This window comes from Lampetra fluviatilis, chromosome 2 (genome assembly GCF_964198595.1).
Source record: "Lampetra fluviatilis chromosome 2, kcLamFluv1.1, whole genome shotgun sequence".
Taxonomy (NCBI): Eukaryota; Metazoa; Chordata; class Hyperoartia; order Petromyzontiformes; family Petromyzontidae; genus Lampetra; species Lampetra fluviatilis.
Window position 1 is genome coordinate 18,545,135 of NC_136276.1, and position 19,790 is coordinate 18,564,924.

Below are 19,790 nucleotides of genomic sequence, written 5' to 3' on the forward strand. Positions count from 1 at the left end.
ATCTCCAAAATAACTCAATCGACCCCCTTGAAATACACTTACAAAAAATGAATCATTCGTGTACAAACATATTGCTTATGTCCAACATATAAAGTTTCAAACTTTTTCTTTACATTCAAAACACAGATTGTTGAAATTCATTACTTTTCTTTTATATTGGCAAAAACTAGAGAATTTTTTTTATTACAGATTTTACTTGAATACAAATTTATTTTGCGTTATTGCTAAAACGCTACAATAAAACTATTTAAAATCTAGTTTGTAGCAGGACAAACCCTTCTAAAAATTATGACACCTTGTTACTCTGAAACAATACCCTATAGTCAGGTTATGAACAATTAATTATTTGGCTAATACCATTAAAAATGCTCATCAATCAAACCCGCAAACAAAATACATATACACAGAATGAAACATACATCACGAAAGAAATACGCCATGAGTCTGCCGTTTATTTTTATTTTTTGTTAAACAGTGTGGTGTCTTTGTAGTCTCACTGTGCAACTTCAAATAAACATTTTGATGTTAACGGTGTGAATATTGGCAGCCCAGCTCGGCTTGATGGGCCCAGCTGTATGGCAAATCATAGTCCATCCAGCCAGAGTCCCTGTGGTGCAATGCTATTCCACAAAGGGCCAGCATTTGAGGGCTCCCACTGGGACGCTACTAAGTTAGGCAATGTGGCAAACTCTGGGCCAAGTGGAGGCAGCCAGCACACACACACAGACACACACGCCCCACTGCAAGCCTACACACAATTCCTGCTTTTGAACACGCATTCTAACCAGAGCCAGCTGCTGGCAAAAACAGCTCCGTGCTCTCTTGCAACCCCAGAAGATCCATTACAGGTGTTGCCTCATGCCATATTTTGAGACATAAAAGCAGCACTCTGTTCTACAGTAATGATACACTAAAGTTCAAATTCTAGGCACCCCCGAATTCGTTTCCTCCCGTTGCAGTATATGACAAAAGCACGTCTTTACATTGCTGGTGTAAATAAGGTAGAAAAGGCACTTTTATTGGTATTATTTTTGACTGCAGATGTGCCAATAAATGAATACGTTACGAGCAAATCAGCAGATTCCCACTGCATTTTTGTAAAATGAGAGGATTCGTTAAAAAAATTTGAATGTTGCGACGTAGTAAAAAAACACAAGGCATACTGCCTGGATTTGTAATGTTTATGCTGATGACATGATTACAATACCTTTTCATACAGTTAACCTATTTAAACATGGATATTAATAACGTGACATTTTTGTTCAGCTTTATTCAAGTTTCCACCATTGCGTGCATGTGCACTGTGATTTGTCTACATAAATGCATAGATTCATGTGTGCGAGTTATGTCTAAACACTAGTTGTCAAGCTTCTGTTCGTAACAGTTTGCAGTGTTCCATATTTTTAACACATTGTTGATAAAGATAACCTTAGTAGTAGTAATACGTTTTTACCCTTTTATCTGGTACAAAAACTGACACATTTATATAAGGGATCATGTTTGCAATAACCACAACACAAGCAGTCAAAATGCAAACAAAAAGAAACAACTCTGATAATGATAATGTATGCACTGTCCTTGAAGTTGATTAGTCCACACCCGAGACAGCTTCTCTGGTGTTGGACCAGATGACGCCAAAAGGCGTACAACACAAAAAACAGCGCACTATCAGAGTATTGAGAGCTCGGGGTAAGCATTTACACTATGAGACCTCCTTCACCAGTAGCAAAATATAGTAATAGGTTTTTACCCTTTTATCTGGTCCAACACCAATGGAGATTAGGCTCTAAGAAAAGCTGTCTCGGGTGTGGACCAATCAACTTCAAGGACAGTGCATACATTATCATTATCAGAGTTGTTTCTTTTTGTTTGAATTTTAACTGCTTGTGTTGTGGTTATTGCAAACATGATCCCCTGTATAAAGGTGTCATTTTTTTACCAGATAAAAGGGTAAAAACCTATTACTATATTTTGCTACTGGTAAAAGAGGTCTCATAGTGTAAAAGATAACCTTGTTGTGTCCATACGTTAAATTATCATTATATTCCTGTGCATATATATTCATTGTCAGACCCATTCAAGCAAGAATGCTTCTCTTCATTTTGATTTTTGGCGAGATCTATTTTCAGGTGTGTTACCAACTAAATTGTTTTGTCAACTTGTGCAAACTGTCAAGTGCTTCCAAATATTGGCAATGTAAACCTTGCTACAACATTTTCCAGCTCTCATAACCCTAAACATTATAAAAACAAATGTGTTAAATTTCCATTCTTTTTTGGTTGAGAACATTTTCCACAAGTCTGCTCTGTTCAGTGCACAGAAATTACAACCACATGTGGTAATATTGCAGCAGTAGTCCTTTATTTATGTAGGAAAGATTTAACCGAGTATTGTGATTTTTTTCAGAAGGGTACTTGCTTTGGATTTTTCGCCAATTTCTCATTCAGTGCTTTACGTGTGGGAGAACACCAAAATGTCTGATGAAATTTACACTGAATTTGAGATCATTTACTTGACGTCATGCCTCCTTGAAGGAAGCTCACAGATGCGTCTCTCATGCACATAGTGATGTATACATGATCCATAAATCATGCCCCTTAAGGATTGCATTACAAGCGTGCACCGCCATTGGTCGCATGTCGCAATAATTCCTGCATTGTGAAATAAATATAATCGAGCAAGAAATATGTCAATGAAATTACCACCACAGTAGTTAGAAAGGACATCATACTAGAAATAATAAACGTGAACGCTCATGCAAACTAGTTAATAGTTTTACCAAAGTGTAAGGTTATTTTTATATTAATAATTTAAGAAAATCTATCTTACATCTGACAATCAAACGTTCATTAAGCTATTGTTACTATACAGCATTCAATAAAATCTAAGATTTAACAAAACTATGTAGGGCAAATATGATATGACTGGGCAGAAATATACATCTTCATCTTGAAGTGTTTTTGTTTAATATTCCATTACTGAAATGTAAAACTAATATCCGTTTCATCTTAACAACACTGGCATTAGAGCAAAAAGCGCATTTGCTAAAGTGCCTACACATCACATGTGACGAGTCAGCCACAACACAAGAATGGCTGCCCTTGGAACTACCCAGGTGCATACTTGGACATAGCACACTTCAGCCAATGAGTGCTTGTCATAAAATAATAACCCATTTATAAGCTAAGTTAAAAGTGCACAAATTGAACTTTAGGAGTGTAATCAATCTGAGCTTATTCAAAATATTATGCAACGCGTGACCTTTTTGATGGGTTATTTTAATATTGTAATTCAAAGAAGTCAAGATGTATGAACAACTATAACCTTTCTAATTCGGGTTTTATTACAGCATCGTGAAAATATAGTACACTTACATCTTGTTTTCAATACAACATTTTTTTTTGAGAGCCTTCAAAGTCAACGTTGCATCTCTGCATGCGACTGCCTTGGCGAACGCGATGCGTAAATCATTAGTGCCACGTTCTTCATGACCACTGGGGAGCGTGCTGGCCCAGCGTGTGTCTGTGTGTTCCCACTGGAGCCCGACCAGGCCAATCGGACACCGAATTGGCTCACGAGCACGCTTTTCACTCTCTCATTTACTGCGCACTTTCACCCGAGTCTGCATCGGAATCAGTTTGGACAACAAGGAGCATACGCATAGGATGAAAAATAAGAATAGGTTTTACCATACTCTAAGGTTCTTTCGGCAAAGTCACGTAGGTGAAAATAAAATAAAAACAAAATAATAAATCACGACGTTTCGGAGGCAACACAAGCTTCCGTCATCAGGTGGGACAACCAACAGCAAAAATGTTTTATTGTAGTGGGCAGAGAGAGCTGTATGTGCCAAGTTTTACCATTTCTGGCAATTAAACAGGCGTGTTAAGATGTTCAAACACCACACATTTTGCAAGGCATCAAGTCTGTATTAACCACACGTATTTTCAGAAAAAACATGGAAACAAACGTGCTCTGATAATAAAAGTATTATTTTTTGGTTCTTTCGGTTAAGTCACGTCTAAAGATAAAATAATAAATTAAATAATAGCATATTACGACGTTTCGATTGCAACACAAGCAATCATCATCAGGCTTAAAAGAAATAGCAACAATAAAGGTATTGTCTTTGAATGCAGTGATGAGACAATGCCATAAAAGAAGGCTGTCTCGGGTGTAGGTTAAAAAGGTCCCATAGATATAGATGCACGAGTGTTTAAGCAGTGCAGGTATTGCATGCTACGACATACGGATCAGAAACAAGGTCAGTGACGAAGAGGGTGGAAACAAAGATCCAAAGTTTACAAATTAGGATGCGAAGATGCTTGCTCGGAATCGAGACGATAAGAGAGGAGCAAATATTAATAGAAGATATGCCCCCGATTCCAAACATACACATTTACTGTTAATTAATTGCTAGGACACGTTGCTAGAAGGGATGGATGGCCAGTTAGGCAAGAATAACTCATGAGTGGCCGCCAAAGGATGGAAAGGGCCCAGGAGGGAAAGCGCCCACGAGGGCGTCCACCGTGGAGATGCAGTGATGAGACCGGCTTGAGTGCTTGTGCTGAGTACGACGTTGTTGGGTCAAGAGGGATGGCGGCAACTTCGAGAGAAACTTCTTCGTCCGTGGATTGATCATGGCTGATGTTGATGATATCAGTGTGCGATAGAGTGAAGGTGAAGCCAATAAACGGGATTAGGTCATCATCAGAGGGCATTGTCACCAGTTATTAGTGCCAAAGTTGATGCCTTGTTGTTAGTCCATCGTAATCGATGGGGACCATGACATCAGACCACGGTTAGGGGTTGGTTGTGGTGAGTCCAGAGATGGCTGATGAGTCAAATCTGGACACGAAAGGACCGGCTGCTGTACAATGGGACACAATAATTTGAGCCCATAGGAGGACAAGTCTGGCAATTCTTGATTTGCAAACTTCTATCCTCCTGTGTGTGAGCTGCACCAGGTGGAGTGGCCCTGTGCAATGCTGTCCCATGTCCCGGGATCTATGTCGTAACACTTGAGGGTGTTCTTGAAGCGTTCCTCAGCACAGCACGAATACATGGCAAGTCTGCCAGGGCGAGGAATTGTGTCCTGCCATCTGATCTTGAGTAGTCTCCGCAAGCACATCATGTATAAACGATTCAGCCTCTTGGCATGGCGGTTGTAGGCTGTCCCACATTTCAGAGGCATACGGCAGGGTGGGTAGGACGACAGCTTTGTAATCTTTGAACTTGGTTCAAAGGCTAATGCCTCTTTGTTCCCACTTGGCCGCAGTCTGCCAAAGGCTACACCAGCCTTGGTAATTCCGTCATTGACCTCGTCAACATGAATGGCTTCGGAGAGGGTGCTGCCCAAACAAGTAAACCTATCAGCAACAACAAGCTTCTGTACCTTGACAACGATGGTTGGTTCCAGCAAACTGCTTCCCTAGGGGTAGGCTGGTGCATGACCTCAGTCTTTTTGATGCTGATTATTGCATGTGTAGTGCTCTTAACGAAGACACACACTACGTGGTTGGAGACAATCCGTTTATTAACGCTTCCTTTAATCAGGACTTTTTCGGAGCTGGTTCTATAATTGGTGTAGACGTCCTTGTCACTACGTAACCCCCGATACACAAGGCAATTGCAGCTCCACGACCCGACGACGTGACCCGACCCACCGAACTTTACTCGCTCAATCGACCCTCGATCATCTCCGCGCCCCTCTTTTATCCTGATGCGAGCTCTAATCCCCTAGTGGCGGATATACCGTCATTATACTCGACCCTGGATCATCTCCGCGCCTTTCCTTCACCCTGTTCAGCGCTCTATCTCCCTATTGGCGGATATACTGTACCATCACTACACTTGCAGTGGAGAAATGAAGCCACACTGTGCTGCATTTACAATTCGGAAAGTATTTAGCACACTTGTTACCTAACAACCACCTCCTGCACTTTGGCTCTGGCTTGGGAGTCTCCACACGTCGAAGAGTTTGCCATCAGTAGGGAACCCGATGCTTACGCTGGCATCATTACACTATGTAACACAAATTTTGTTTCTGGGTAGTAAGTGTTATTTCGTAATTGCGTATGCCTAAAAAGTATAGAAAATGGCTATTACTCCCCACAAATTTTGCTTTTGTGACCATAATAGTGATATTTTGAAATGTACCTATTTTCAATGAGAAAACGAGCCATTTGTTTCTTTTCGTTCACATAAAGTCGGAAAAAAATAACACATGAATAAACATTTACGTGTATTTATACTAAAGAAATACCAAAATTTACTATAAAAGATTTATAAGCGAGTAGTTTTTCAAGATTTGCGATTATACTGTAAATCACTTTCACGAATCAGCCCCCAAATGTAGTCTCCCATCATGTTCTCGTTATACTGTCCTTGGTAGCGGCGTTCAAAGTCCAGTAAATCCTGGTGGAAGCGCTCGCCTTGCGCCTCCGAGTACACTCCCATGTTCTCCTTGAATTTATCAAGATGAGCATCAAGGATATGGACTTTGAAGGAAATCCTACAGCCCATTGTGCCATAGTTCTTCGCCAGAGTCGCAACCAGCTCCACATAGTTTTCGACCTTGTGATTGCCCAGGAAGCCACGAACTACTGCGACAAAGCTATTCCAAGCCGCTTTCTCCGTACTAGTGAGCTTCTTGGGGAATTCATTGCACTCCAGGATCTTCTTTGTGGTCTGACGAAAACACCGGCTTTGACCTTTGCCTCAGACAGCTTAGGGAAGAAGTCTTGAAGGTACTTGAAGGCTGCAAACTCCTTATTTACAGCTCTGACAAATTGTTTCATAAGGCCCAATTTGATGTGCAGTGGTGGCATCAGCACCTTCCGGGGGTCCACCAGTGGCTCCTACTTGACGTTGTTCCTCCCCACAGAGAACTCGGTCCGCTGTGGCCACTCCCACCTGTGGTAGTGCGCCTTGGTGTCCCTGTCATCCCATAGGCAAAGATGGCAGGGAAACTTGGTAAAACCTCCTTGGAGATCCATCAGGAATGACACCATTTTGAAGTCTCCGATGATCTCCCAGCCGTACTCATCATACTTCAAGGCGTCCAGCAAGGTCTTGATGCTGTTGTAATCCTCTTTGAGGTGCACAGAGTGAGCCAGGGGAAGAAACGGGTACTTGTTACCATTATGGAGCAGCACGGCTTTGAGGCTCCTGGATGAGCGGTCAATGAAGAGGCGCCACTCATTCTGGTTACAGGCGATTCCGATTGCCTCGAACAGACTGGTCACATTGTGGCAGAAGCAAAGCCCATCTTGACGGGTGAAGAAGCTGCAAAAAGGTTGGCGACGCTTCCTCTGATCTGCGACTTGCACACTTTCATCCAACAAGTTCCACTGCTTGAGCCTAGACGTCCAAAGCTCGGCATTGGACTTGGTGAGACCAAGATATCTGATCAAGTCGTTGAGGTCTTTTTAGGTGGGATAGTATGGGTTTCTCTCCTCAGCTCCACCTCTGAAATTGTCATCTGGATCTACAACATCTTCCTCGCTCTCTGACTTCCTGCTCTCTTCTAAAGACGGCTGCTCTCTCTCCGGAGGAGTGGGTACGGGGGAGCTCGTGGCAGTGTGGCACCGGAGCGATGGATGAAGGAAGGTCCAAAGGAGGAGGCATCAGGAAGCATGTCGGAAAACATTGTTCTGAAGTGGGTTGGGCACTAGCAGGTAGCCTTTGCTGGACTCCATTTGGCGACTGGGAAGGGGTCTGGAGGCTCATTAAAAGCTCGGGCAAGCATGCCGTCACAGAATTGCCTCACCGTTTTTATAAAATTTTCTGGACAGCCAAATTTGGCCATCATTTTCCACAGGCCCTCATGACACACCGTGTCGAAGGCCTCAGTCGATCTGGTCAGGATGACAAATATGGAGTATATATATCCCGGTTTAGCTCCGAACGTTGTTCCTGGAGTTAACGGGCAGAAAAGCTTATTTCGGCAGTTCCCAAATCTGCTATTAAGCCACACTGGCTCTCCGGTAGGAGCTCATGATCTATATGCATATCAAGTGATTGAGCAGGATTTTTCCGATGACTGAGAGTTGTGAGATGCCCCGGTTGTTGTCATAGGCTTGACAATTCCTTTCCTTTTATAGAGGTGAACAACTGAAGTGTCCTTACACTCCTGGGGAATAAACTCCTTGACTCCACATGCTTGAAAAAGTTCTGTGAGCTTCTCAACTAAGCATGGCCCACCTACGTTGTGTATTTCTGATGGAATTGCGCCCCGACCCTGGTGCCTTCACGCTTGCCAAGGCAAGGGATAGATTACTTATCTCTTCGTTTTGATATCTTAGCCTGGCAATGAAAGGACGAAAGGAACTGACAATAGCACAATTTGGAGTTGATCAAATAACTCTGACACGGAATAATCATGAGCAGTGTGTAGAATATAAGCAATGAAATAAAATCAGACAAAATGCCCCGTTTCCATATTAGAATTTCCACATAAGGAAATTCGAGTACTTTGACACCACCCAAAGGCCACATGGTTCATGAGACATAAAATATCCATACCGGTCAAGAATTTGTATTAAGCCAAGGCTTTAAAACACCAACAAATACAGAAAGAAAGCTGTGACGCCAATGGGACTTTTAAAAAAGTACATTTAGTTTCTAATGTGGATCCAACGAAACGGGAAGGAGGCATATTGTCTGCTTATTTGTAAGGCACTTTAACAGCGTTGATCTCGCTGTTAAAGTAAATGTACAGCGTTGATCTCGTGCTCTTCAAGAGGAGAGGCCAGATTCCTGTTTTATAGGTCTACTCCTAGATCCTGTTGCCCAAAAATACCGATCATGCCAATACACCGATCATGATAGGTGCAATGTGAAAGAAACTGCAGAATTCCTTGCTTTATTTAATTAAATAAACCACCCCTTTACCAAATAACCATGACGACTCCTGCCAATAAACAAACAGATGTCAATCACACCAACAAGACAACTGCGATGTCACAATCTGACAAGTCGAATGTCAGGACAACAACCGGCAACTCGGCTAGAGCACCCAGCAGAGGATGTGACATCCCCTGTGTGACGGCGTTAGCGTAGAAGATTATCCACATGTTCCACAACCAATACACTGGAAACTTCCATTGTGCCATATGAAAGACCCCGTTTAAATGTGGAATAGTTTAACATCGCAGGGGGCAGTCTCTCTATTAGGAAACCCATTATTTAATTCACATTCAGTGGCATTATCACAAAAAGTGAGCCACGAATTTAGAAAGTGAGCCACGCATTTAGGACGTGTTTTTGTAAATCAAAATTTGGGAGCCACTTTAAGAGCATTCTGGGTACTTGCCACAACACATTCCGTCCTATCTATGAAGCAAAGTTTGACCAGTATTCTGCAAACGTTGCAGAAAGTGAGCCACAAATTTAGAACGTGTTTGTTTTGTTCATGGAATAAGGTGTATATCGTGGTAAAATGTACAAACACACATATGATGATGTTAAAACAACTATGTTAACGTAGTTAATGAACTTGATGAAGATATAATATTTTTTAAAAATGCCTCTCCGAGTATCAAGGCAATCATGGCTGTACGATGAAACTGTACATCAGGAATGCCTCTCATGTGAACACTTCAGAAACGCCTGCAATGGAATGTTTGGTCAAAGGAGGCAGAGTTAAATGATGGCCAAGCAAGCCCCTCACAGGCACCTGTGAGATGCCGACCTTAACAGGTGTTCATTCATATCATCTACTTTTTCTCGAGTCTGTAAAGCTATATGGTAGATGCGTGTGTGTGTGTGCATATGTATGCTTTGTCAAGGTCAACTGCATCAACATCTTTATCTCTATCCATCATCATAGTCGTTCTCACATTTGCAAAGCCATCTGTGATTTTTAGGAGGATATTTTTTTTATTCTGTAAACATACACCATTGCGAATCTCTTATCAAGTGCCATGCTTGGTATCACAATGTTAACGATGCCTGTGGAGAGAAAAAAATAACTTACCTGCTCCACTATTAGCATTATCAATGTGCGAATCTGCCGGAAATGGAACCACCGGCACACATTTGTAGGTGTGTTTGTGCAAGTGTGTAACCGACACTCCGGAGCAAGATTAGTCAGCTCTGTCTATAAGTGGAGCTGGCACGACATCCGTGGGCAGAATGTCATTGCCTCTCCCCGAGCTAATGATTATTGGCTGCTATACGAAGTGCAGAATGGTGCCAACGACTCCAGATTTATTTGGAGGAATAAGTCATCTTTCCTGGAAAATTCTGCCGGAAAAATGTTTCCACCAAGTGACATCTGTGTGAAAAACAAAGTGATCTCTTTCCATATATTGTCGAGTATTCATCATTTATATATGAATATTACTTTGGCATTTGACTTTTAACTAAATTTTGTAACCACAGTGATGCACATTGCAAAATATACTCACAGTACACACTGTAAAAATGAAAGAAGAATATAACAGCCGGCAGAGCCATTGGAAGGTGTGAAGTTTGCTGTGTCACACGTGTTAACATAATATTGAGAGGAACACGCATACTAGCTCATGAACATAATGATTAGCTCATTGTGGCTCAATACAAAGATCTGCAGGATTCCATAAAGAGTTGTAGATTAGATTGTTGAATCGAGTCTGGGTTTTTTCAGTTATAGTCAATGAAAAAAATGTTTTTTTATTTAATTATGATACTATTCATCACCAATGATTCAAAATAACAGAATTCTCCTTGAATCCAGTTGCAAAATAAATATATAAAATCACCATTAAAAGATTATCTCACTGCAGATAATCCTCCAGAATTCCCTACCGTCTCCTTCCCCCCATATCGTCCGAATTGAGGTCAGTTCAGCCTTCATTTCTACCTATAATGTGCCATTCTATAACCGATGTGTACCTTATTATTTTTGTCTTATAATCTATTGTTCGATTTTTGTACTGTTTTTCTTTTTCATCGATATTGAAATTTTCGTTGGTCTACGCAGTCATTTTTGTTCCATCCAAATTTGCCATAACGCACATCACATTGACCTGCGCATGGACATACAATTAAACAAAACTCACCAAACTATTTTTTATATTACCAGGTAAGGCCCACTGAGCTATATAGCTCTTTTTTAGAAGCAACCTGCCCACAAATAATAGCTCAACAAAGTGGCTTATCATGTTTAAATTTACAGCAGCCAAATACTCGAAATGCATGTTTATGAATATGGAGGGAAAAACCGGACGACCCAGAGAAAAATCCAAATGACCACAGTGTCGGGATCGAACCCACGACACCCTGCATACCAGGTGAGGTAGTTAACATCTCGCCACGGCGCATGTCATCAATACGCAATCAGCATAATCTAAAATAATATATTCATGAGCAAGAGATTATTTGCATGGGCTTGAGTCAAGAATTTATTTTCATGAATGCATCATTTAATCATTGCATCACCCTGGTCCTATTAAGGCCAACAGGGCATGCTGATATGTGGCCAAAATTCCAGCCAGCTGCCTTTACCTCCACAGTGCCGATGCTTATGCAACATTTTGTCCAGTACTCATTTTAGGCCTAGTCCACCTAAGGGATGGCAAAAACAGGTTTCGATAGCAGTTGTCACTTGTGTTGTGCACACCTTTCGAATCAAAACCCATATTTATATGCAATAATAAATTTTAGCACATAATACAAATCCAAATGCCACTATTCTCTAATGCGTACACAAGACTGTATACCGCATAAAACAACATTCTTTATTAATACAGTACATTACTATTCAATTGGATATTACCGTAGAAATAAAATTGTAGCCACAAGAGCTTATGCACGAAATGGAGAACCAACCCCGAGTACAAGTGGCTGTCCAAAATATCCACGTTTGAGTGAGGCACAACCACATTTCTTTCCAGCACATCAACATCAGCTCATTATGAAACCGTTTCACCCCAGGTCATCATAGACCTAGCTGGTGTTTGCGAGCAGGAAGCCTGTAAGTTGATAATTACAGACAGAAAGGACTGGTTACACTTCTTTGCGTGTAATACCGTAGTGTGGCATTCAAACTACTTCCAGTATGGGTCACAAAGACACGCACACATCAGATATATACTCTAACAGGAGGAAATCGAACCGAACCCCAAGAGAAATACTGGCATTAGCCGCTATTTTTGCACAGCAAAAATCATAAACCGAAAACAACATTATTTCGTGTTCGAGAATGAAACCTCCTCCCCACCCCCCAAAAAATTATGGGGTTACCGGTTTCGAACCGGTTGAAAATTAAACAAGTATTACGCTTGGATGATACAAAGTTAAAAAGGCTTCAAACGCAAAGTCGTGAACACTTTCAGGGGACATTGACCATGGTCTCATTCACAGAGCCACACTTGTCAACGCAAGGGCTGAGGGTGGGAAGGTTTATTACACTCACTCAAGAATCGTCGGAATAATTGAACAGCCACAAAGATGTACACAAAGATAAACATTACGGGTAGACATTTTCGATGATAGTCCACTTTTATGTTAATGGAGTTAACTAAGGCAGTTAATTAGAAGCAACTGCACCAACGTTAGTCCTTGAATTATATTTGAGAATTTCTGGCCAATGTTTATTGCCGTGTGTTATTGCTTATTGTGTTTGTGGTATTGCACGTACTTTAGTGCCTGCAATAAAATAAACACAAGCAATAAAACGGTGCAAATAAACATTGCCCAGCAATCCTCACGTATACTTTAACCACAATTTTATTAACATGCAAGAAACATTGCACTTTACCACTTAAAATAAACTGTTACTGTTAAATATGGCTACAGGATTCGTTTCATATCATCTACAAAATCGCCTGGGAATTGCAATAAATAAAGTCTTTGTTAATTGCATTTCCCGATTAAATGAAATACAATTTATTTCCATATTTAGCAGTACATTTTTACATTAAGGGGTGAACGGCAATGTATCCTACATGTTAATAACATTCTAATTGAAGTATACTTTACTTTCAAATTTCTATTACGCATAGAAAGTAAACAATCGACATGTACACAGATTAGTATACCTTAGTGCATATTTAAATATGCTGCTAAGAAGATAATCATAATCATACATACCCACAGTTAACTCGGTGAACTGCTGTAAAGCCAGCGGAAGCAAGGCAATATTTAAATACGCAGCACAATTTAAAGTTCACAGTACTGTATTGAAATACAGAAATTTAATACTACGAAACTGTAACTAAAATCATGTACAACCCTTTAATCCACTTCTGGATGAAAGCCTGCCCACGGCGTATCGTCATGGGAGTTATTTCACCATACTTCACCATGCTGATCAGTGCACTTTGATGAAGGGGGGACCCCCCCATCATATGTTTCAAATATTACTTGCCACTGATGTTAGCCGTGGCTGGGAATCCAACGCAGGACCACGGGGTTCAGAGCACAGTAAGTTCAACATTTGATAATTGGTTTCTTACCCTTTTATCTGGCAACAAAACTGACACCTTTTTTACAAGGAGTCATATTTGCATTGACCACAATACCGCCTTTTGGCGTCATCTGGTCCAACACCATGTGAGACTAGGCTCTAAGAAAAGCTGTCTCGGGTGTGGACCAATCAATTTCAAGGGCAGTGCATACATTATCATAGTTGTGTTTTTTTTGCATTTCGACCGCAGGTATTGTGGTCAATGCAAACATGACTCCTTGTAAAAAAAGGTGTCAGTTTTGTTGCCAGATAAAAGGGTAAAAAAACAATGATCATATTTTGCTACTGGCAAAGGAGGTTCCAATGGTGAAGTTCAACATTGTTTAAGAGTATTTAGCTTCGATAAATTTCCACATGATAAGCCACTTTGTTGAGATATCACTCGTGGGGGGCCAGGTCGCTTCTGAAAAAGAAAGCTATATATAGCTCAGTGGGCCTTACCTGGTCAAATTAAAAATAGTTAAATAGTTGAGTTTATTGTTCCACTGCTCCATCCTAGTACTGTCGAACAGTGCCTTCTTAAAATACTCTCTGGTTCTTTGGGTAAAGTCACGTTGATAGAAAACAACAATAAAATAAAACACGGCGTTTCGGTCGCAACACAAGCGTCCGTCTTCCGGCGAGGTTGTGTTGCGACCAAAACGTCGTGTTTTCTCTTGTTAGTTTTTCTACCTACGTGACGTTACCGAAAGAACCAGAGAATATGGATTGCTGCAGTCACGAAAGCTTCAAATCAAGATAACTCTACTTTCTTTTCGGGGATGTTAGGGGTGGATCGGTCACTGAACGGCACGGAGAGTCCATTAACCTAGCTGGTGAACAGTGAGGTTCCTTCCTATAATCGCTCCACGGAAATACCAAGGGACACCTTGGGACTTTGCAAAACACTGTGGTGTGTAGCAGTTTTCATAGTTTATTTGTCGACAGGGGTAGTGGCCCGTTTGTGTTTATTCTGCTGCTGTTCAGCAGAACAATGCTCGACTCCAGTGTCACTTGGGGATCTCTCTCTGTAAGTACAGTACGATGTTGAATATTGGCGTGCGACAGTGGTTTCCCACACTGCACTATTAACGTGATGAGCCGAGTTTAACGTCCAGGCACGGCGACCATCAGTGGCGAGTGATATTTGAACAGGCCCTGAGAACAACACCACTGTCACCCACCCCGGTCACCTATACGCACTGACCCAGGGTGGCGAAGAAGTTCAGTACGCTCAAAAGAATCCCCATAACTTACACGGCATGCGGCAGAGGTCGCAAACGGGTTTTGATTCCTTACCCGTACCCGGCCGCACCAGGGTCGCAAACGGCTACCCGTACCTGTACCCGGCCGGGTACGGGTAGCCGGGTATCGGGCAGGGTACGGGTATCGGGTACCCGGTTGCGACCTCTGGCATGCGGACTGACAAAGGACCGTAGATTCTAATTATTATAAATATTGTACAGCCAAACAGCAGCAACCTTGAGAGCACGTTCTCGTCTTGTTGTACCAGTGGCGGGTACACACCCACCCCCCATCATCAGCATCATCACAACTTGGCAATGTGTTGTGTGGCTGGGTATGCGTGCGTGCGTGCATTGACCGGCCCACCAATTAGCGTTCGCACAACAACAACAACAACCACCAGCAGAAGCAGAATGTTTCCAACAGGTTTGGCCGGGGCGGTGCCCGTGCGGCACACACAACAACCCAGGCCAATAGGACAGACCACACTTGAAATGAAGGCGCAGCAATGGTAAACTATTGTTAAGTGCTTCTCCCCCCCTCCCCTTCCCTTAGCTAACAGCAGTCAGGGAGCGGCTCTTATCTGCATGTCATGGATGAGGACTTCAGGTGCTGCACGCAGTCGCCATCCATCTATCTATCAAGTCCTCGGCACACAAAGCCGCCGCATGGTGGCTAATCTTCTTGATTACAAAGAAGCGTTCCCCCATGAGCATTGCGAATTCTAGCACGCGTAATGGTTGTGTGATTGCTACAGATAATTACATTTCAAAGTAATCATTGCTTAGTTCATATGACGGTACTGTGTACCCCATATGCGGTGTTATACTACAATGTGCATGCATTTTATAAGCTACAAATGCCGTGCTGGATGTAATCTGTTGATATGAAATCCGATAAAGGTATGATTAATTTTTAAAAAATGCACATCGACACTTCATAATTTACAAATAATCAGTAACATTAAATAATTATCATATTGCAACAATCTTTCTAAATAAGAGAGCATTAAAAAACAGCCTCATTTTTTGTCACACACCTCTCTGTCTGGTTCTCTCCAATACAATACTGTATCGATAACCTTCGATTAATCATAACCTCCATGCAGTACATAAGGTAACAATCAACATTGCATTCCTTCCTCACCACCAACCAGCAAGGTGAAGTATGATCAATTAACCACCACAACGGGATGGGGGGGGGTAAGCCCTCATCCAGCAATGGATTGACAACTAGGGCTGTGCACATCGTCAATTCCATTATTGGCGTTTTCATGAAGAAGAAAACCGATTGCACTTACGTAGCGGATAGAGACTTTAGGCACACCGAGTTTGTCACCATTAGTCGCAATCCTGTTTTAATTGGTTCATTTTTATAATCTGTCCAGTTGACTTCTCTGCATCGCTTGCTTGCCCCGGGAGCAGTAACACACACTTTGTATTTATCACAGCTTTGCTTTGCTTGCCATTCTGCGGCGGTTCTACTCATTAAAGACCCCTGGCTGGGATAATTCCATGAAAGCAACATCTTTGTCAGGGAATAGCGCAAACTGATTAACGCTTTTTAACTAAACGTTTCATTTTTTTAAGAAATTACTTTTGCTAGTTGAGTTTTAATTTACTAAAAAAAATATCCCAATGCTTCTCTGGAATTAGTATTCAAACTCTTACTTAAATCACTTGTAAAGTACATTACATTTGGACGCGACAAAAATGTAAAAACGTTAATTCCTTGGGTCTGCGTTACCAGCGGTCGTGAAACATAAATGTGGGTTGTCTGGTATACGGTGTAAGTTGTTATCCTGACACTTTCGTAGGATAATGAATATAAATTAGAGAAAATACAAAGTGCAAATAAAAAAAAGGCGTCAAGTGTCTACTGTGGAAGTTTACTTTCATAAAATAACGATTGTAAATGTTGTGGGTTTGCTCTCCAGGTTAGTGCTGTACTAGTAACGAATTGGCATGTTTAGTTTACGTGATAATCATAACTAGTTGGCTGTAGCGGGTTTAACGACACAATTTTACGCGATCTAACCCCCCAAAAATATATATTTTGGATGATATTGGTCGCGAAAGCCGACATGTTAAACTGAAGTACACTTTCTACGTATATACTGATTAAGACCACATGCATTATAAGATCCCTAATGACACACATGTAATTAAGGGCAGTTAAAAGTTCATTTGTGTACACTGTATAACCTTTGTACAGGAAACCCTAATTAACGCGACATTGGATCAATTGAATTTGGTTATTCTAAAAAAACATCCCGCTTGCAGATTGCCGACAGATATCACAAGGATAGCTGTAATAAATCAAGGGGTTTTCGTGGTAATAAAACAATTAGTGAACGGTAACAAAACTCGACAAATTGGAAAACACCACATCAGAGGCATCCCGTCCTAAGATATGTTCTCTTGACGTTTAAGACGGTGCTTGACAATGCTCTCCCCCGTACCATGTCGGGTGTAATCCTTCCATAGATACCCCCACTTAACTCATACGAAGACCCTTTGTTTTAGAGAAAACTATTGTTTTTCTTCCCAAGCCTCTCCACGTCCCCCACTAATCTCAATGCACACTTATCACTGCATGTGTGGACACTCCTCTCAACACCAGAAGGGCCATTATTCTCTAGAACGTCACCTATTAAATATTATATTTCCATTTAAGGCCAAAGCGTTATTGACGAATGTTGAGGTTTTTTTGTTGTTAATTGTGCACCACTGCCAACGCAGTATAAAAAAAATGTAAGTGAACAATATTTTATCAAATATATGGGCCGCATTTTAATGTAATACATTATTTTTTACAATAAGACTCCTTGGTACCGCTGCATATTATATACAAACTGCATTTTCTCGCTCTGGGAATGTTTACAATCTTCTATATTACTTTACAGCATGTTCCAATTTTTTCCTCGCTACAAGGGTATTTATAGAGCAATGCGTGTATTTCCAAACCATAGTTAAGTTCACGTGGAAAACTTCCACGATGCGTCATTTTTCCAGTTTCTATTCGTCACTCAAGCTGCCAAAGAAAACGTTACTGTTTCTGTAAAAGAACTGCATTGTTCATTCCTTGAAAATGCCAATTCTCAATTTCGTAACAGTTGAGACCAAAGATGCCATCAAGAGTCCACTGTATTGGTCTAACACAGTTACAAGGAACTTCCCACTCACCTGACATGTATTCAGTTTTATACATTGAATGTCCCAATTCATACTGCACTTGCAGATGCATGAAGAGTAAATGTCAAAGGTATCAAGTTTTGGCTGGGCGGTGTTGCGATCAGAATACCGAACTCAAATCGTGGTCAGGGATTGGGGAATCCGCTTATCCCTTCATCCTGCCGACTCAAAACATGAGTGGGGTAGTCCTATAGGTAAGAAAGAAACAACCACCCGGTCCCCAACATACGAACGTGGAATTTCCACCGCTGGCCAAGTGCCACCAACAGAGATACGCGCCACCCCAATACTTGTCTGGCTCAAGAGAAAATTGCCACCCAGCAAGTCGCTTGACCAAATGCCCCAAAAAAGGTACTCACAGGGACTGCTGAGAGGTTGACGATGGTGCGGGTGGTGGTGGTGATGGTGGTGGTGGTGCTGCTGCTGCTGCAGCGAATGCGGCTGACCAGGCGGCAGTGGTGGCAGAGGTGGTGGTGGCCCCAGGGGCGGCTGGACCCAGTCCCAATTGTGAGCGAGGCTGGGCACGGGAGAAAATGCGGCCGCGTGTCCCTGGAGCATGCAGGCAGGGGGCCCACCCCGGGGAACATCACGGCCCGTACGCGGGCTGATGGCCAGCGACTCCAGCATGCAGTCGTACATGGCAAGCACCCACCAACACACACCTGGCCGGAATGTGCTGGGGGTCGCGCAATGACCGAGAAAGAAACCTTCTTTTTGGCAACTTCTTTAACAAACGTGCGGTCGAAAAAGAACGCCGAGATCGGGAGTCGTCTTCGGCGACTAATCGTGGTGAAAGCCGCCTCTTGCGTCCGTCCGCCTTCGCAAAGTTTGTCGAAGTGTGCACTTGGCGTGGGAGCGGAGCGTGGGCCCTCGTTGTGCGGTGGCAGGCGGATTGGCAGGAAAAGACTCCGAACAAGATGCGTAGGCGATTCCCCAAGGAACCGCACTCATTCAAGTCCGGGCAGCACAGTTCTCCGCTTTCATCTGCTGTAGTTGTTTTCTCTTGATTCTTAATATCTTGGTTTGTTTGAAGATACTTTTAATTTAAAAAAAAAAATATTTATGCAACACAAATTATGTTTTTTAGAAAAAATATCCACGTTTAGTGGTCTTCAACGAAAACAATTTCGCGTCGAATGTATTCGTTCGCTCTGAGAATATCCTCTGGGTGTTAAACGACAGATCCTCCCGGTCTCAGCTCACTCTCATCTACACCAGGCAAAACTAGCAGCCTCCCTCCACCCACGCGGTTCAAGAGTTATGGTAGAAAACAGAGCTAAGAGCCTGTAACTGAGCCAGATTGCCCTCTGGCTACTAAACCATGCTTCGCTCCACCCCATCAGGGAACGGGGGGGGGGGTGTTAGTGTTGGGATTTATAAACGCGTCTTCCTCCTCGTTCAATTCCACCCGATTTTGTCTACAGCCGTGGCTGTAAATCCAATTAAATCACACCCGTGCAACAAAACAAACCTTTTAGAATTCACTTTAAAGCGTTTAATGACGATGTGCTTCGGAAACGTGGTCGAATGCATCCCCTGCTTTAGAATGGAATAGTCCGCTGGGTTGGGCTCAGCCCACTTCCTGCCTATTGGCCGGAGTGCTGCCAAGTCCCTCGGCAGCACATTCCTCAAGCCGCACTACTTTTCTGGCTGTGCACGCATACAGTACCCGCACTCTTTTTTTTCTGTGTATCATTTTTTTATTTCCCCCAGAGGTGTGGACTCGAGTCATGTGACTTGGACTCGAGTCAGACTCGAGTCATGAATTTGATGACTTGCGACTCGACTTGGACTTGCATAACAATGACTTTGTCCCACCTATGAGATGTGGACTCGAGTCATGTGACTTGGACTCGAGTCAGACTCGAGTCATGAATTTTATGACTTGCGACTCGACTTGGACTTGCATAACAATGACT

The 19,790-nt window shown here is 42.2% G+C and overlaps 1 protein-coding gene across 1 annotated transcript in view; it reads right to left on the bottom strand.

The window, feature by feature from the left end:
* Window positions 1–19,141, bottom strand: part of LOC144943766 (retinoic acid receptor alpha-A-like) — a 77,765-nt gene extending 58,624 nt beyond the window's left edge. Inside the window, exon 1 of the mRNA XM_078871573.1 lies at window positions 18,231–19,141. Coding sequence (XP_078727699.1) covers window positions 18,231–18,510 — 280 coding nt within the window. The 5' untranslated portion in view covers window positions 18,511–19,141. The remainder of the gene's footprint in view (window positions 1–18,230) is intronic.
* Window positions 19,142–19,790: the final 649 nt, after the last annotated feature.